At 40.8% G+C, this 15,421-nt stretch overlaps 1 protein-coding gene across 5 annotated transcripts in view; it reads right to left on the bottom strand.

Moving 5' to 3' along the window:
- LYN (LYN proto-oncogene, Src family tyrosine kinase) overlaps positions 1-15,421 on the bottom strand; it is a 194,180-nt gene that overhangs the window by 31,195 nt on the left and 147,564 nt on the right. For all 5 annotated transcript variants that reach the window (XM_030214577.1, XM_030214543.1, XM_030214552.1 and 2 more), the window contains one exon: positions 5,541-5,617. In XM_030214577.1, the coding sequence (XP_030070437.1) occupies positions 5,541-5,617 (77 nt within the window). The remainder of the gene's footprint in view (positions 1-5,540; positions 5,618-15,421) is intronic.

Below are 15,421 nucleotides of genomic sequence, written 5' to 3'. Positions count from 1 at the left end.
TCAAAGAAGAGTGACCAAAATGATAAAAGGGATAGAACTCCTCCCATATGAGGAAAGGCTAAAGAAGTTAGGGCTCTTCAGCTTGGAAAAGAGACAGCTGAGGGGGGATATGATTGAGGTCTATAAAATCCTGAGTGGTGTAGAACAGGTAAAATAAAATCCTGAGTGGTGCAGAACAGGTAAAAGTGAATCGATTTTTCACTCTTTCAAAAAGTACAAAGACCAGGGGACACGCAATGACATTACATAGAAATACTTTTAAAACAAATAGGAGGAAATTTGTTTTCACTCAAAGAAAAGTTAAGCCCTGGAACTTGCTGCCGAAGGATGTGGTAACCACAGTTAATGTATCTAAGTTTAAAAAAGGTTTGGACAAGTTCCTGGAGGAAAGGTCCATAGTCTGTTATTGAGATGGTCATGGGGGAAGCCACTGCTTGCTCCAGGACTGGTAGCATGGAATGTTGCTACTAATTGGGTTTCTGCCAGGTACTTGTGACCTGGATTGGCCACTGTTGGAAGAAGGATACTGGGCCAGATGGGCCATTGGTCTGACCCAATATAACTATTCTTAACTAATTGCAAAACCTTGGTGGAGAGCAACTCCCCAGTTCAAGGTGGAATGACCATAAAACGTCTGGGAGATAATCATAACAGACAAGCTGCCACATGAACTCAGAAAACAAGTGCACAAGTTTTATGGGAATTGTGTCTGCCATCATCTAGTATGTTACTATATATTCCATAGGGTATATCCTGCTACTGAAACAGCTTTATAGATATGCATGTAAAGGGTCAAGGGTCATGGACTTGATATACCGCCTTTCTGTAGTACGGTCAAAGTGGTTTACATAAATTATGTACAGGTAATTTGCCTGCCCCTAGTGGGCTCAATACCTACGTTTTGTACCTGGGACAACGGAGGGTTAAGTGTCCTGTCCAGAGTCACAAGGAGATGCAGTTCTCAGCCTACTGCACTAACCACTAGGCTACGCCTCCACTCCATGTACTATATGTGTGTGCTCAGTTATAAAATTACCCTCTAAATGAAATATTTTCCCTGCCATGTCAAACATTGCAGCCTGATTAATTTCTGGCTTTATCCTTACAATCTCATCACTAAGGATCCATGTGTTTATCTCAAACCCTCTTGAGACCTTAACAAATAAAAAAATATCAGGTTTGTAGTCATATCCTCCATTGGAATACTCCTTCTCGTAACTATTACCCTCCATGTCAAAAGTACTTTTTTATGCTATTCCTAAAGTCTACTTCTCTCTAGCTCTTCCCATAACTAAAAAAAGAAAAATTACTGCTTTTCCTTTTCTGAAAAAAGAAGCTAAACAATAAATAGCAATGCTTCTGATGACTTTTCTAAAAAGGTTCCTGAAAGATGAAGAAGTGATATTGTCATGCTAACCCACATATGCAACTGTACATATTCTTTCTTCCTCTTTCTGTGATCTTGACAATAGAAAAAAAATGCACCAGCGCTATTTTCTGCCTAAAGAAGCATGCATGTTAACCAGCCAATCTAGTGTGAATTTTAGATGAGAAACAAACCACTTTGCTTTCACGTCAGGAAATGGTCATTTTATAGTCACATCCAAAGCCATCAAAATATAAAAAAGAAACCTCTTATTTTAGAAAGCTGATTCTATAAAAGAGATAGAGTTTTGACTGCTCAAAGTACTACATCTTATGTGAGCTAGCTTTAGATAAGTGATGTTTATGGTTTATGTTTTCATATAATTTGGACTTTTACCTTGTGTCATTTCTTCTGTTAATATTATTTATTTTCTAAATATTATTAAACTGCAATTTAAAAAAAAATTCGATCAAAACACAATTCTTGCATTAAGGAAAAGGTTCCTGGAATTCATCAGTGTATTATTATATTTAAAAAAAAAAGAAAAACAACAAAGCAAACAAAAAAACAACACAGGAGAAATGTAGTGGGAAAATATATATTAGCCCTTATTTTACAAGCATCCCCACACATAAATTTTAAGGGAGATAGAAAGATTTAAACACGCCATTTCAGAAGAGGGCAGTCAACAGAAGCAGAATATGCATCTTCAGTTCTTAAAAGGCTTTATTCACATCTTTTTATGAGATATGAATACAGTCTTTTAAGAACTGAAGACATGTATTCTGCTTCTGTTGACTGCTTTATACGATCTGCAGACTACTGGTTCCTCTTTTGGATTTCTCTATTTCAGAAGAGGGACTGTTCACATGTGGAGAAGCAAATTATATATACATTTCAAGGAGGCGTAGCTAGGGTGAGGAGATAGAATGACCTACGTGGGCCTACATTTCACATAGGAAATCAATGTATGCATTGAAAAGAATAGATGGTACCTATCCTGCTGAAGGGACTGGCTGTAAATATTGATGTTTGGACTCCCCCACCCCCGACATCTGCTTACCCTTTTAGCATTCCAGACATCTGATTTCCCCCACCCACCCCAAGGCATAAATTAGCCCTTGGGCATCAACCCTCCCCCTCCCACAGTCAAAACTACCTTGATGGCAGCTCCCCTCTGCATCAACCCCCCCCACCCGGATAGCACCCATTTCAACTCTCATTCGTGGCAGGCCTGCCTGTGTTATCCCTCCTCCCCAATCAAATCCACTTTGGACAACTTGCTCACTTTAGAGGCAGCATCTCTGGTATTTAAGAAGGAGGTTTCCCACTCAAGGTCTGTTATTTCTGCAGTAAGGCAAGGAGAGTTTCTTACAGCTCTAGATCTCAAGGAGGCATATTTTCACATTCCCATTTGGAGTACTCAGAGATTCCTTAGATTTGTAGTCTAGGTCAACATTTTCAGTTTTGAGCCCTGCTCTATCTTTTGGCCTATCTACGGTTTCTCAAATCTTTCCTGAGGTAATGGTGGTAGTCGCAGCAGCTTTGTGCAATGAAAACATTTTGGTTCATTTGTACTTATGATTGGCTCACCAGAGCAAAGTCAGAAGAAGAACGTCATCGGTCTACTGCTTGGGTGGTCCAGTTTCTTAAATCGCTTTGTTGGATAATCAATTTCAGCAACTTAGTACTCATGCAGGGTCTGGAGTACCTGGGGGCCTGTTTCAACACTTTTCTGGGGAGAGTTTTCTTGCCCACTCAGTGGGTTTTCAAGCTGCAATCCCAGATATAGTCTATTTTGGGTGAACTAGCCCCTTCAGCTTGAGATTCTATGCAGGTTCTTGGCTCAATAGCAGTGACTACAGATCTTGTTTTTTGGGCTTGAGCTCATATACATTCTCTGCAGTTGTCTCTTCTGTCAAGGTGGGCATCTCATCTTCATTCATACAGAACAAGACTACCCTGGTTCATGGCTGCTCAGTGCAGTCTAAGCTGGTGATTGAATATGAATATGAAGTAAGAGGTGCCATTGGAGTTGCCTGGTTTGGAGGCTGTCTGGACCAGGTGCATCAGTGTCACTGGTTGTTGATAAAGGCATCATGGTCAATCAATCGCTTGGAGACTCAAACTATTCATAAAGCTCTGTGCTCTTTTCAGCATTTTTTCATAACCAATCAGTAGGAATATTCTCTGACAATATCATGGCAATGGCTTATGTCAATCGTCAAGGTGAAACAAAGCTCTGCAACAGTGACTGAGTCTGCCTTTCTGTTTCCATGGGCAGAAAAGCACCTTCAGGCACAGTCAGCAGCCCATATTTCAGGAGTTCAGAACATTCAGGTGGATTTCTTGAGCAAGTATACACTGGATCTGGAAGAATGGGAGCTATCAAGCAATGGTTTTGGAATGATCCCATGGACCTGGGGTGTCCCAGAGATGGCAACCAAACTGAATGCCAAAGTTCCACTCTATTTCAGTCCTTGGAAAGATCTAGGAGATGCAGTATGGATGCTAAGTCCTTTCTTGTTGTGATGCTTTTTTGTGCTTCACAGAAGCTGGAGTTTCAATTAGAACAGTCCATTCTTTTCTTCCTAAAGTGATTTCAGTATTTCATATGAACCAGGCAGTGGATTTTCCAGCTTTCATTGGGAGGATTGGGGAGATATTTAAGGTTTTAAAACAGTATTGTTCAAATACTTGGAAATCATCAATGATTTTCGTAAATCAGACCATTTGTTAGCATGTCCTAAGATGGGCAATTCTGCTTTGAAAGTTACGATTGCATGTTAGTTGAAAGAGGCAATTGCCGTAATTCTGCTCATCTTCTTAAAGGTCAAGAGTCTTCTTTTCCTGTTAAGGCTCATTCGACCAGAGGTATAGCGACATCATGGGCTGAAGCTCATGCAGTCTCCTCTTCAAATATTAAAAAAAAAACTGCCACTTGTTTTTTTGCTGCATTCATTTTCAATGTTTTATAGGTTGGATGTTTGCACACAGAAAATGCAGTTTTTAGAACAACTGTTTTGTCTTCTGGGGTTTCTTCATCTTGCCCTGTTGGTTGACTGCTATGCTACATTCCACTAGTTTAGTCTAGTGAAACAAAAAGGAAGGACTAGGGGGCATGTGATGAAACTACAGTGTAGTAAATTTAAAACAAATTGAAGAAATTTTTCTTCACCCAACGCGTAATTAAACTCTGGAATTCGTTGCCGGAGAACATGGTGAAGGCGGTTAGCTTGGCAGAGTTTAAAAAGGGATTAGACGGTTTCCTAAAGGACAAGTCCATAAACCGCTACTAAATGGACTTGGGGAAAAATCCACAATTCCAGGAATAACATGTATAGAATGTTTGTACGTTTGGGAAGCTTGCCAGGTGCCCTTGGCCTGGATTTGCCGCTGTCGTGGACAGGATGCTGGGCTCGATGGACCCTTGGTCTTTTCTCAGTGTGGCATTACTTATGTACTGCTAATTTTATTTGAGTTCCAACTCAGACCAGTCCAGTAATCTACCGTGTTTTTCAGAGTTAATGTTTTGTCTGCTAATTTTCCTGGCATTTCAGTTTTCAAATGCTTCTTTCAGTTCTGCTTTTTCAGAAGCAAACAGTAAATACTCTGTAAGGATATTTTTTTATTAAGCTTTCCTACAGGACTACTGGACAGCTTCACCTGTGCACTGTCCTTATATGGTGCTCATCACAGCTCTTCAATCTCTGTCTCCATCCACTGGCTGACGGACACATTACACTAGTTCTGAACTGGTCTAATAGGAATAAAAAGGAATTTTATTTGCTTCCAAATAGAATGGTAATCTAGCTGTATAACAGTCCTGGGGACTGGGCTGGCCAGTATCAAATTCCTAAATATGACCCACAGTCGCCATAGCTGCAGGTGGACATATAGATTTGATTTCTATGCTTGGCTTTGCCCTCTGAATGATGTAGTGTTGTAGCCACTATCAAAACCTGACCAGTCCTTCCTATAGCAGTGGGATCCCACCCTCATCACCAGCAAAAAGATGCAGAATATTAGGTGGAGCCAGAAGATGTTTTTATGAAGTAGGAGTTGAACAGCAAATAATAAAACAGATACAGAATAAGAATCTAAACACCCACTACACTGGCAAAGAACACACGACTAGGTAAGAGTTGGTTCCTGTCACCATACATTTCTTTACCTGAGCTGAGAAGTCAATAAGCTTTGGGAGTGTTGTCTTGCTTCCTTCATCACTCTTCAGGAAATCCAACAAGCTACCTGTTTAGATAAAGGGAAGCATGTCAGCACTGCTCAGAGGTAGCAAAATAACGTCATTGTAGAAATATTCTGGCACTGAAATGTTTTAGCCTCTGCTCACTGTGCAATACATGTGAATTCACAAGGCCACTAATTTATGAAATCCAATCAAATTTTCACACATTTTCCCTTGTTGTAGGAAATGTCAGAATGAAGAAAGGGCACACAGTGAATTTCAGTTCACAACCTTCCTTTCAGCTGTCTAGAGATCAGTGGTGCTAAAATTGGTCTTTGAGTTTCCCCAAACAGGCTAGTTTTCAAGATACACAAAATGAATATGCATGAAGCATATTTGCATAGGTTGCTTCTGCTGTATGCAATATATATCAAGCATATTGACTGTGGATATCCTGAAAGGCTGAAAAATCAGGAAAAAGGATCAAACTAAGGACTGTTGATTTAGATATTAAAATCATTTTCCAGTCGAGTTAATCCTATATGTTCAGTTCCATATATAATAAAATGATTATTACTCCAGTAGTATACAGTACATGAAACTTCTAATGACTGTGTCTTAAAGGATTTGTTGACTTTCCTGCTTATTTTCGAAAGAGAAGGGCGGCCATCTTCCGACACAAATCGGGAGATGGCCGGCCTTCTCCTAAACCCGGCCAAATCGGTATAATCGAAAGCCGATTTTGGCCGGTTTCAACTGCTTTCCATCGCAGGGCCGGCCAAAGTTCAAGGGGGCGTGTCAGAAGGATACCGAAGGCGGGACGGGGGCGTGGTTAAGAGATGGCTGGCTTCAGCCAATAATGGAAAAAAGAAGGCCGGCTCTCATGAGCACTTGACCGGTTTTACTTGGTCCATTTATTTTTAGGACCAAGCCTCAAAAAAGTGCCCCAACTGACCATATGACCACCGGAGGGAATCGGGGATCACCTCCCCTTACTCCCCCAGTGGTCACTAACCCCCTTCCACCCCAAAAAAAAGTTTTTAAACATTTTTGTGCCAGCCTCTATTCCAGCCTCAAATGTCATACCCAGCTCCATCATAGCACTATGCAGGTCCCTGGAGCAGTTTTTAGTGGGTACTGCAGTGCACATCAGGCAGGCGGACCCAGGCCCCCCCACCTGTTACACTTGTGGTGGTAAATAGGAGCCCTCCAAAACCCACCACAAACCCACTGTACCCACATCTAGGTGCCCCCCGTTACTCTTTAAGGGCTATGGTAATGTTGTACAGTTGTGGGTAGTCGGTTTGGGTGTTTTTGGCCAGCTCAGCACCCAAGGTAAAGGAGCTATGCACCTGGGATAAATCTGTGAAGTCCACTGCAGTGCCCCCTAGGGTGCCCGGTTGGTGTCCTGGCATGTCAAGGGGACCACTGCACTATAAATGCTGGCTCCTCCCACGACCAAAGGGCTTGGATTTGTCCAGGTTTGAGATGGCCGACATTTTATCCATTATTGGCAAAAACCAATGGCGCCCGCGATCTCTAAGGCTGGCCCAAATATTGAGATTTGGCCGTCCTTGACCGTATTATCGAAACGAAATATGGCTGGCCATCTTGTTTCGATAATATGGTCGGGTATGCCACTTTACGGGGCCGGCCTTAGAGATGGCCGCCCATATAGATGGCCAGCCCCATTCGATTATGCCCCTTTTTGTGATTTGTTATTATCTGTCCAGTATACATTCCAGCTGGGAAAAATCTAATTCATATTTCAATGAGCTACAACAGGAATAGATGGGGTTGTAGGAGGTAAAAGACCTAATCTTACCAAAATGCTGTGGACACATGAGATACCATTTTAATATCAACATCTACAATTTTCCTGGCATAAGATCTAATCAACGAAAGAACCATTTCTGTTTGCTGAAAGCCATAGGGCTATGCAATTAGTTTCGAAGAAAAACATTGGCACATTTACATTTCAGAAAAGATATGATAAGCATTAATACTAGCTTGTGACAATTTAACTTTTACAGATATCACAAGATTAATGTTCTTAACCATCCCTGTATACCTAGGAACAGCCACATTGAAAATGGTTATCATAACATAGTTTTCTTTTAAAATGCAACTAGATCATATTTTTTTTGTCTATAAACAGATCTTTTTGTAATCCAGTTATTTTGGCCTGACCATTTTTTCCCATCTGTCTGTTTTTTAATGTCAGACGCTTTTATTGTGGATGTTTTACTGTACCCCGCCTAGAATAGTAGATTGAAGGGGGGAGGGAAATATACGGTTTTTAAATAATTAAATAAATCTGATGCTTCCAGGATTCCAACTGAAATTGACTTCTGGAACTACAGCACCATCTGCCTTCATTGTAAGTATATACTATGTTATACTTTGTATTGTTATTTGAATATTTTTACTGCTGTAATTGTCTATTGCTCATGTTAGATTTATTCTTACTGTACTCTGCCTTGAGTGAATTCTTTCAAAAAGGTGGTAAATAAATCCTAATAAATAAACAAATAAAATAAATAAATAAATAAATAAGTAAAATAAAAAAATAACTACCTGGGGATTTTCTTCCATTATTAACCCTCCCTCCCTTTCCAGTGAATTTACTACAGGTAAAATCCTGGGACTCAATGTATGTGTACCTTAGTTCTGGGTACTAAGTATCATTCCTGTGCAGTGGCAGGGACTCCCTAGACCTTTCCCCTTCCCAAGAACTGTGAATGCTGCTTCTGCTGCACCTGCTGTTATCTAATTAACTGCTTTGCAGCATAGTCTGAGATGGAAGGATGGTTTCCATCTCCTGAGGCCTCTATTAGTAACATCAGTGCACATCTATTATTCACACATTAAAATCCCAGCAGGGCCAGCTCAGGCACTCATCCTTGCTAGGCAGATACAACAAGTGACAGCTGTCATTATGCAACAATAAATTTTCTCTTAAGTACTCTGGAGATAACTTCATAATATAGGGGGAAAATTTGCAGAGGTCGTTTTTCAAATGTAATGGCTTTTTAACAAACAGAAAAGGCTTTTTATAAGATTGCCTTGCAATAAATGCTCTTATACAGGAAAAGGGGATGTGATTTGATATATCACCTTTCTATGATCACAATCAAAGTGGTTTACATATTATGTACAAGTATATATCTTATAAAAGGGGCAATGCAGGGTTAACTCATAGAACAAACAGTCTGTGTTCAACTTAATGAATAGCTAGAAAAGAGAAACTGGCTAGATCGATGTCAATTTGGATTCAGACCCAGTTATGGAACAGAAACGGTCACAGAAACCGAGACAAAGGATTCGCCTTGATGTTAGTATTGCTAGATTTCTCGGCAGCGTTTGACACTGTGGATCATGATATCTTGCTAGCACGACTGACAGAAACAGGTATCAATGGAACAGTACATGTCTGGTTCAGATCCTATCTATCAGACTGGCAACAATCCATAATGTTTGGCAGGAACTCATTGCCACCATGGGCACTGACCTGTGGGGTACCACAAGGATCAATACTGTCACCTATTCTGTTCAATATCTACTTCAAGCTACTAGCTGAGCTGATTTGGTCAACGGACACTCAGTTCTACATCTATGCGGATGATGTTCAGCTACTCATACCCATTGAACCTGACTTACCTATAGCCTTGAATAAACTGATTACCTAACATCAATTCAAGAATGGGCTAAACACAACAAACTCTGCCTGAACCCAAGTAAAACTGTGCTTCTCTGGTTCCCTAACACAAGTGGATACATACTTGACATCAAAATCCCTTTTGGGAAGTATGAACTCCCCCTCCAATCACAAGTCAGGAACCTTGGAATACAGTTAGATTCAACACTTACTCTGATTCCCCAAATCCAAGAAACCTTCAAGAGCTGCTTTTACTATTTGCGACAGCTATGCTGCCTCTCTCCTTACATCGAGAAGGTAAATCTTATCCCAGTTGTGCATGTCATGATAACATCAAGACTGGATTACTGCAATGCACTATACAATAGTCTGACTACAAAGGGCCTACACCAGCTCCAGTTGATTCAGAATGCAGCAGCAAGACTCATAAAAGGTTGCGAGTGACGTGACCACATCACACCATTTCTGCAAAAACTTCATTGGCTACCAGTACAATTCAGGGCTAAATTTAAAACTCTATGTCCGATCTTCAAGGCCCTGAAAGGAAATGGCCCTGAGCACCTGAAAAATAGGATGATCCTCCACACACCTGCAAGGACACTAAGGTCCTCCCAAGGACTTCACTAACCACACCCTCTCCAAAAGACATTACATGATGTGATACCCACAAACGAGCCTTCTCCGGAGTAGACCCCACACTCTGGAATGGATACCAATGGAAGTGGCAGAACTAAAAATGTACTTTAAGACCCGCTCGTTCCATGAAGTGAAAAAAGAACACACTGCTCAATACTATAGCGCATACCAATCCTTCCAAAAGTCACTTTTAGTTCTGTCACTTCCATTGGTATCCTTCTTAGGCAACTGATTTTATAACTGAAGAGTTGAGCGAATCATGTTGACTGCGATTCTATTCTTTTCAGAAACATTATTAGGCAACGTTAGTCTATGCGACAGGTAGATAATGTTTTTTGAAAATAATTCCTATTAATTTGGATTATTATGTAGATTTTACCATTATATATTCGCAAGTATCTGTATTATAGTTTTATGATACAAGGTTTTTAGTTTCATATACATTGTTTTAACAATTATCACATTGTCATACACCTTTTTAGCTATTGCTTTAAGTACATGTACATATCCCCTCTCCATAACTACAGAGTAATACAATCCATCCACATTTATATTCATTTTGCATTTTTTATGGCGGTGCACAATATTTTTGGTTAATCTCCTTCCCTTTATTATAGATGAGCACAATTGTTTCGTCTTTCATTCTCTATGGCAGAGCATGATTAATTGGTTTATTACTATTTTTTATTTTTTATCCGTCCAGAGCTTATATTCAGATGAGGAGCTCGTTTGCTTTTCATATTACTACGTATATGTTTAGAAGGAATTTCCGAGTTAATAAGAGGTTTGGTGAGTTTTTTTTGTTTCTGTTTTTATTTCCTTAGCATACATACAGATTTACAAATGTCTAATCTAATAGTTAATATCCTCATAACAATTTTTCATATTTCTTAAAATTTTAATTTTATTTTTGTGCTATTTAATCATTGTTCTTAATGTCTGCTATTGGAGTTGTTTAAATGTGATACATTTATATGTTTTTTGTAGAATTTTATTTGTGACCCCTGAGGCAGGCACTTCTTATGCTGAAACACGGACCATGTCGGGTCCTTTGTGCAAGTTGATTTATTAAACGTCTTCAACATCATCTCCCGAGTTGGTCTGCTCATCAGTCAGCCTCTACTTTTGGTGATTTGTTTTGTTTTTCGTGGAGGCCTCTCCTGCCCTTTTGGTGATATACTTATATGCATGCCATGTAAAGGCATCTCTGGGGCAAAAATTTGAATGGAGCAAGGGTGGAGTTACGATGTACCTATGTATGTTATAAAATATCCGACTACATGCCTTGTGTACACACACACACGTTTACACCGGCTGTGGAGAAGATGTAAATGTGTGGGTCAGCATTTGTGCATTATCATAGTTACTTGATGCTAGGGTCCACCTTGGGGGTCAGCACTCAAGAAAAAGAGCTAGGTGTATTTGTAGATAATACGCTGAAATCTTCTGTTCAGTTTGTGTGGCAGTGGCCAAAATAGCAAACAGGATGCTAGGAATTATTAGGAAAGGGATGGTGAATAAGACTGAAAATACTATAATGCTTCTGTATCGCTCCATGGTGCGATCACACCTTGAGTACTGCATTCAGTTCTGGCTGCCGTATCTCAAAAAAAGACATAATGGAATTAGAAAACGTTCAAAGAAGAGCGACCAAAATGATAAAGGGGATGGAACTCCTCTCATATGAGGAAAGGCTAAAGAGGTTAGGGCTCTTCAGCTTGGAAAAGAGACGGATGAGGGGAGATATGATTGAGGTCTACAAAATCCTGAGTGGGTAGAACAAGTAGAAGTAAATCGATTTTTTACTCGTTCCAAAAGTACAGAGACTAGGGGACACTCAAGGAAGTTACATGGCAATACTTTAAAAACAAATAGGAGGGAATATTTTTTCACTCAATGAATAGTTAAGCTCTGGAATTCTTTGCCGCAAGATGTGGTAATAGTGGTTAGCATATCTGGGTTTAGAAAAGGTTTGGACAAGTTCCTGGAAGAAAAGTGTACAGTCTGCTATTGTGACAGATATGGGGAAGCAACTGCTTGCCCTGGGATTGGTAGTGTAATGGTATCAGTTTATTACTGAAATATGTAGCATATTTGGTGGATTATATATATACACCAATATATTTGTGCAGCTCTTAAAAATACAATGCAGCAGAACTGGCTTTCATTCCAAAAGCCCTCTCCCCTCTCCCTTTGGGGAATATTTACAAGACAAAAGTACTGCTGCAGTGGCAGGGACCTCACCTTGTTTTTTCTCATTCCTCAAACAAAAGACTAAGACTGCTTTAAAGTTTTAAATTGACTCTATTCCTCTGCCCTCCCACCTAACAAAAGATGGACTAAGGTGGACACCTGAATAAAACAAAGAAACTCAGGGGAACCATAAACAGGACATTTGCTTGTCAAAGGTATACCTGCCCCTCCCATCAGCTTCCAGACATGTGCAGAAAGGAAGGACTTGTATGTGTGTGTATCTGCCCCCAGTGTTGCCAGGTGGGCGGTTTTACCGCCCAATTGGGCGGTTTTCCGCGCCCCGCCGCGGGAAATTTTTGCCCGCGGCGGGTTGCGGTTTTTTGGGCGGTTTTTTAGGCTTCCGGGCGGCTTTTTGGGCGGCTTTTTGATTTTTTTCGGCCGCAGGGGGCGGGGTTAGTGACGTTTCTGGGCGGGGTTAGTGACGTTTTGGGCGGGGCCGATGACGTGGGAGGCGGGGCCGATGACGTGGGAGGCGGGGCCGATGACGTGGGAGGCGGGGCCGATGACGGGGAGGCGGGGCTGATGACAGGGAGGCGGGCCCGATGACGTGGGAGGCGGGGCCGATGACGGGGAGGCGGGCCCGATGACGTGGGAGGCGGGGCCGGTGACGGCAGGGGCGGGGCCGGTGACGCGGGGGTGGGGGTGTCAGGGGCGGGGTTTGTGTTTGGGCGGGTTTTGGGCTGGTTTCTGGCCCGGATTGGGCTGGAAAAAAAATTTCTACCTGGCAACCCTGTCTGCCCCAGAGACTGAACAGGACATCAAAAGACATTTGCCAGCAAAGTCCAGACTGTAAGTCTCGTGATGTCATAAGACATGGGACCAACTCAGGGGTCGTGTGCAGACCAAGATACCACAATGCTTTGCAAATGCTCAGGGGTCGTGTGGAAACCAGGAAATCAGAACAGGGATCCACATGGCATACCCTCCTGCAGCTGCAAGGTATAAAAGCAAAAGCTGTTTCCCCAAGAGTCAGATTCTCATCAACTGCCAGCAAGTCAAATTCTCTTCAACTGCAAGCAACTCGGATTCACTCACTGCAGAAGCCCTCCTGTCCTCAACATGTGCTCATCAGTCCTGCTGGACCACAGCATGCTTGTAACAAGGACTTGTAAGTTGATCTAGACCTGCTACTTTGTTCTATTTTAAGCACAGATTACCTGTAAAGATTCCTCTTAATACCTACCTCTCGCGTGCAATTGTATATTAAATCAATCTTTTTGAAGCTAAAAATATGGTCTCTTTGTGTTCTGAATATATATATACTTAATATATTTAATTTATTGCAATTATCACCTTTGGTGATTGGTGGAGAAATTAATATCCTAAAACTTATAAATTCAGCGCTTGCTCTTAAATTATAAACAGTAGCGAGTTGCTCTCGAGCTATTTTCCCCAAAATAACTCATTTCTTCCAACATATTAATTGCTGGAGAAGTGGGTAGAATTTCTTGTAACATATTAATTGGTGCAGAACGGGGGCAGGTATTCTGTGCAAATAGAATGAGATAGCACTGTTCTTAAATTATATTTTTGTATTTTGCTGCTTTATAGAGAACTGAGTATCAGGTTTCATTAATTAAATTTCCGATTGATAAACTGATAAGGTTTTCAGGGCATTTAGAATATTTAGAATGCTGTGCTGGATGGATGTTTGGTCTTATTTAGGTACTTATGCACTCATGTACTTTATGTATTTTATAATCAAATCTCTAGGCATGCTCTGGCATAAAATAACCAGTTTTGCAGTTTCTTTTGAGGAGGACATAGATAACCACACTTTGCCTAAGCAATGTGTAGAATCCTCTGGCCCTAATCCTTGGACCCATAATGTAACTGATGATATTTCCACCCCCTCTGATATTGATTTATATTCAATTAAGGAAGGGAGCAAGAGAGTTTCTGCATGCACTTGGTTAATGTGGACCATGTGTAAGAAAGCCTTAAAAGAACATGCAGAATTGAATGAGAAGTTACTGGCCAAAGAGAGAGAATGCATGCAGGTAAACACAGAAAAGGATTTTCTAATCACAATGGCTAGTTGCTTAAATGATCAATTAGACGCCCTTAGAATGCAGGTACAAAGCCAGGCAGCTCAGGAAAATAAAATGAAAGCCCAAATTTTAGCTTTAGAAATGCAGGCCAGCCAGGTTCCAGACTTGAAGCATTTAATCAGGGAATTAACACTGCAGATGCCACATATAGATGAGAACATTGATCATGTACAGGATTCACATTTGCAGGGGTCAGCCATTACGGGTCTTCCATGTGCTCCTCCAGACCCAAATACAGCTACAGCCATGCATGTTTCAGCTGTGATAACAGTATCACAGTCCACACCTGTAGCAGGAGGTTTAACTAGAACCATTAGTTCTCAGACCCCCTCACAGCATCCAAAACCTCAGCACATATATGCACAACCTGTTCTGCAGTCTAATTTAAATGCTCATGATTCAGCTCCTCAGCACACAGATGCACCACCTGGGCTGCATTCTGATCTAAGCTCCCATAGAAGGGAACCTCTAATAAAGAAATCAGCTCCTCAGTATGTAGCTACTGAAAACCGCCAGCAAGCATGTGACATTTTAAACTCTCATGTAGCCTTGCAGATATTGCAGATAGCTAACAATAAAAAGAGAAATTTGCCACCAGATAAACAGAAACTTATAACTGCAGGTCCTACTGGACCAGAAACTGACATTCTGTCAGCCCTTCCTGCAGATTAATTCCTAGAAACATGAGGAGATGCATCCAGCCTGGACTGGACTTCTCCACAGCATGACCCACTCTGCAGATGGCAGGGAAATCCAGGTGCTAATTTTTAAAATATGTTGGACCGGAAAATAGAAAAAGTTTTGCTATTAACCCTTTGTAACACTGAAAAGAATTTAAAATGTAGTTTTTATTGTTCTTTTAATTAAAAATATAGCTTCTATTATTCTTTTGAATGTATAAGATTTAGTACCAGAAACTGACATTATTCTGTCAGCCCTTCCTGCAGATTAATTCCTAGAAACATGAGGAGACGCATCCAGCCTGGACTGGACTTCTCCACAGCATGACCCACCCTGCAGATGGCAGTGGGATCCAGGTGGTTGATTTTTAAAATATGTTGGACCGGAAAATAGAAAAAGTTTTTGCAATGGTCCTTTGTAACACTGATAAGAATTAAAGATGTAGCTTCTATTGTTCTTTTAATTTTAAATGTAGCTTTATTGTTCTCTTGATTTATAGTAGCTTCTATTGTTCTTTTAATTAAAAATATAGCTTCTATTGTTCTTTTGAACATTTCTCTTTGCAATAAGTCAGATTTAAAATGTCTCTC

This window comes from Microcaecilia unicolor, chromosome 1, assembly GCF_901765095.1.
Source record: "Microcaecilia unicolor chromosome 1, aMicUni1.1, whole genome shotgun sequence".
Taxonomy (NCBI): domain Eukaryota; kingdom Metazoa; phylum Chordata; class Amphibia; order Gymnophiona; family Siphonopidae; genus Microcaecilia; species Microcaecilia unicolor.
The sequence above is the reverse complement of the archived record's forward strand: the minus strand, read 5'-3'. Positions and strand labels throughout refer to the sequence as shown.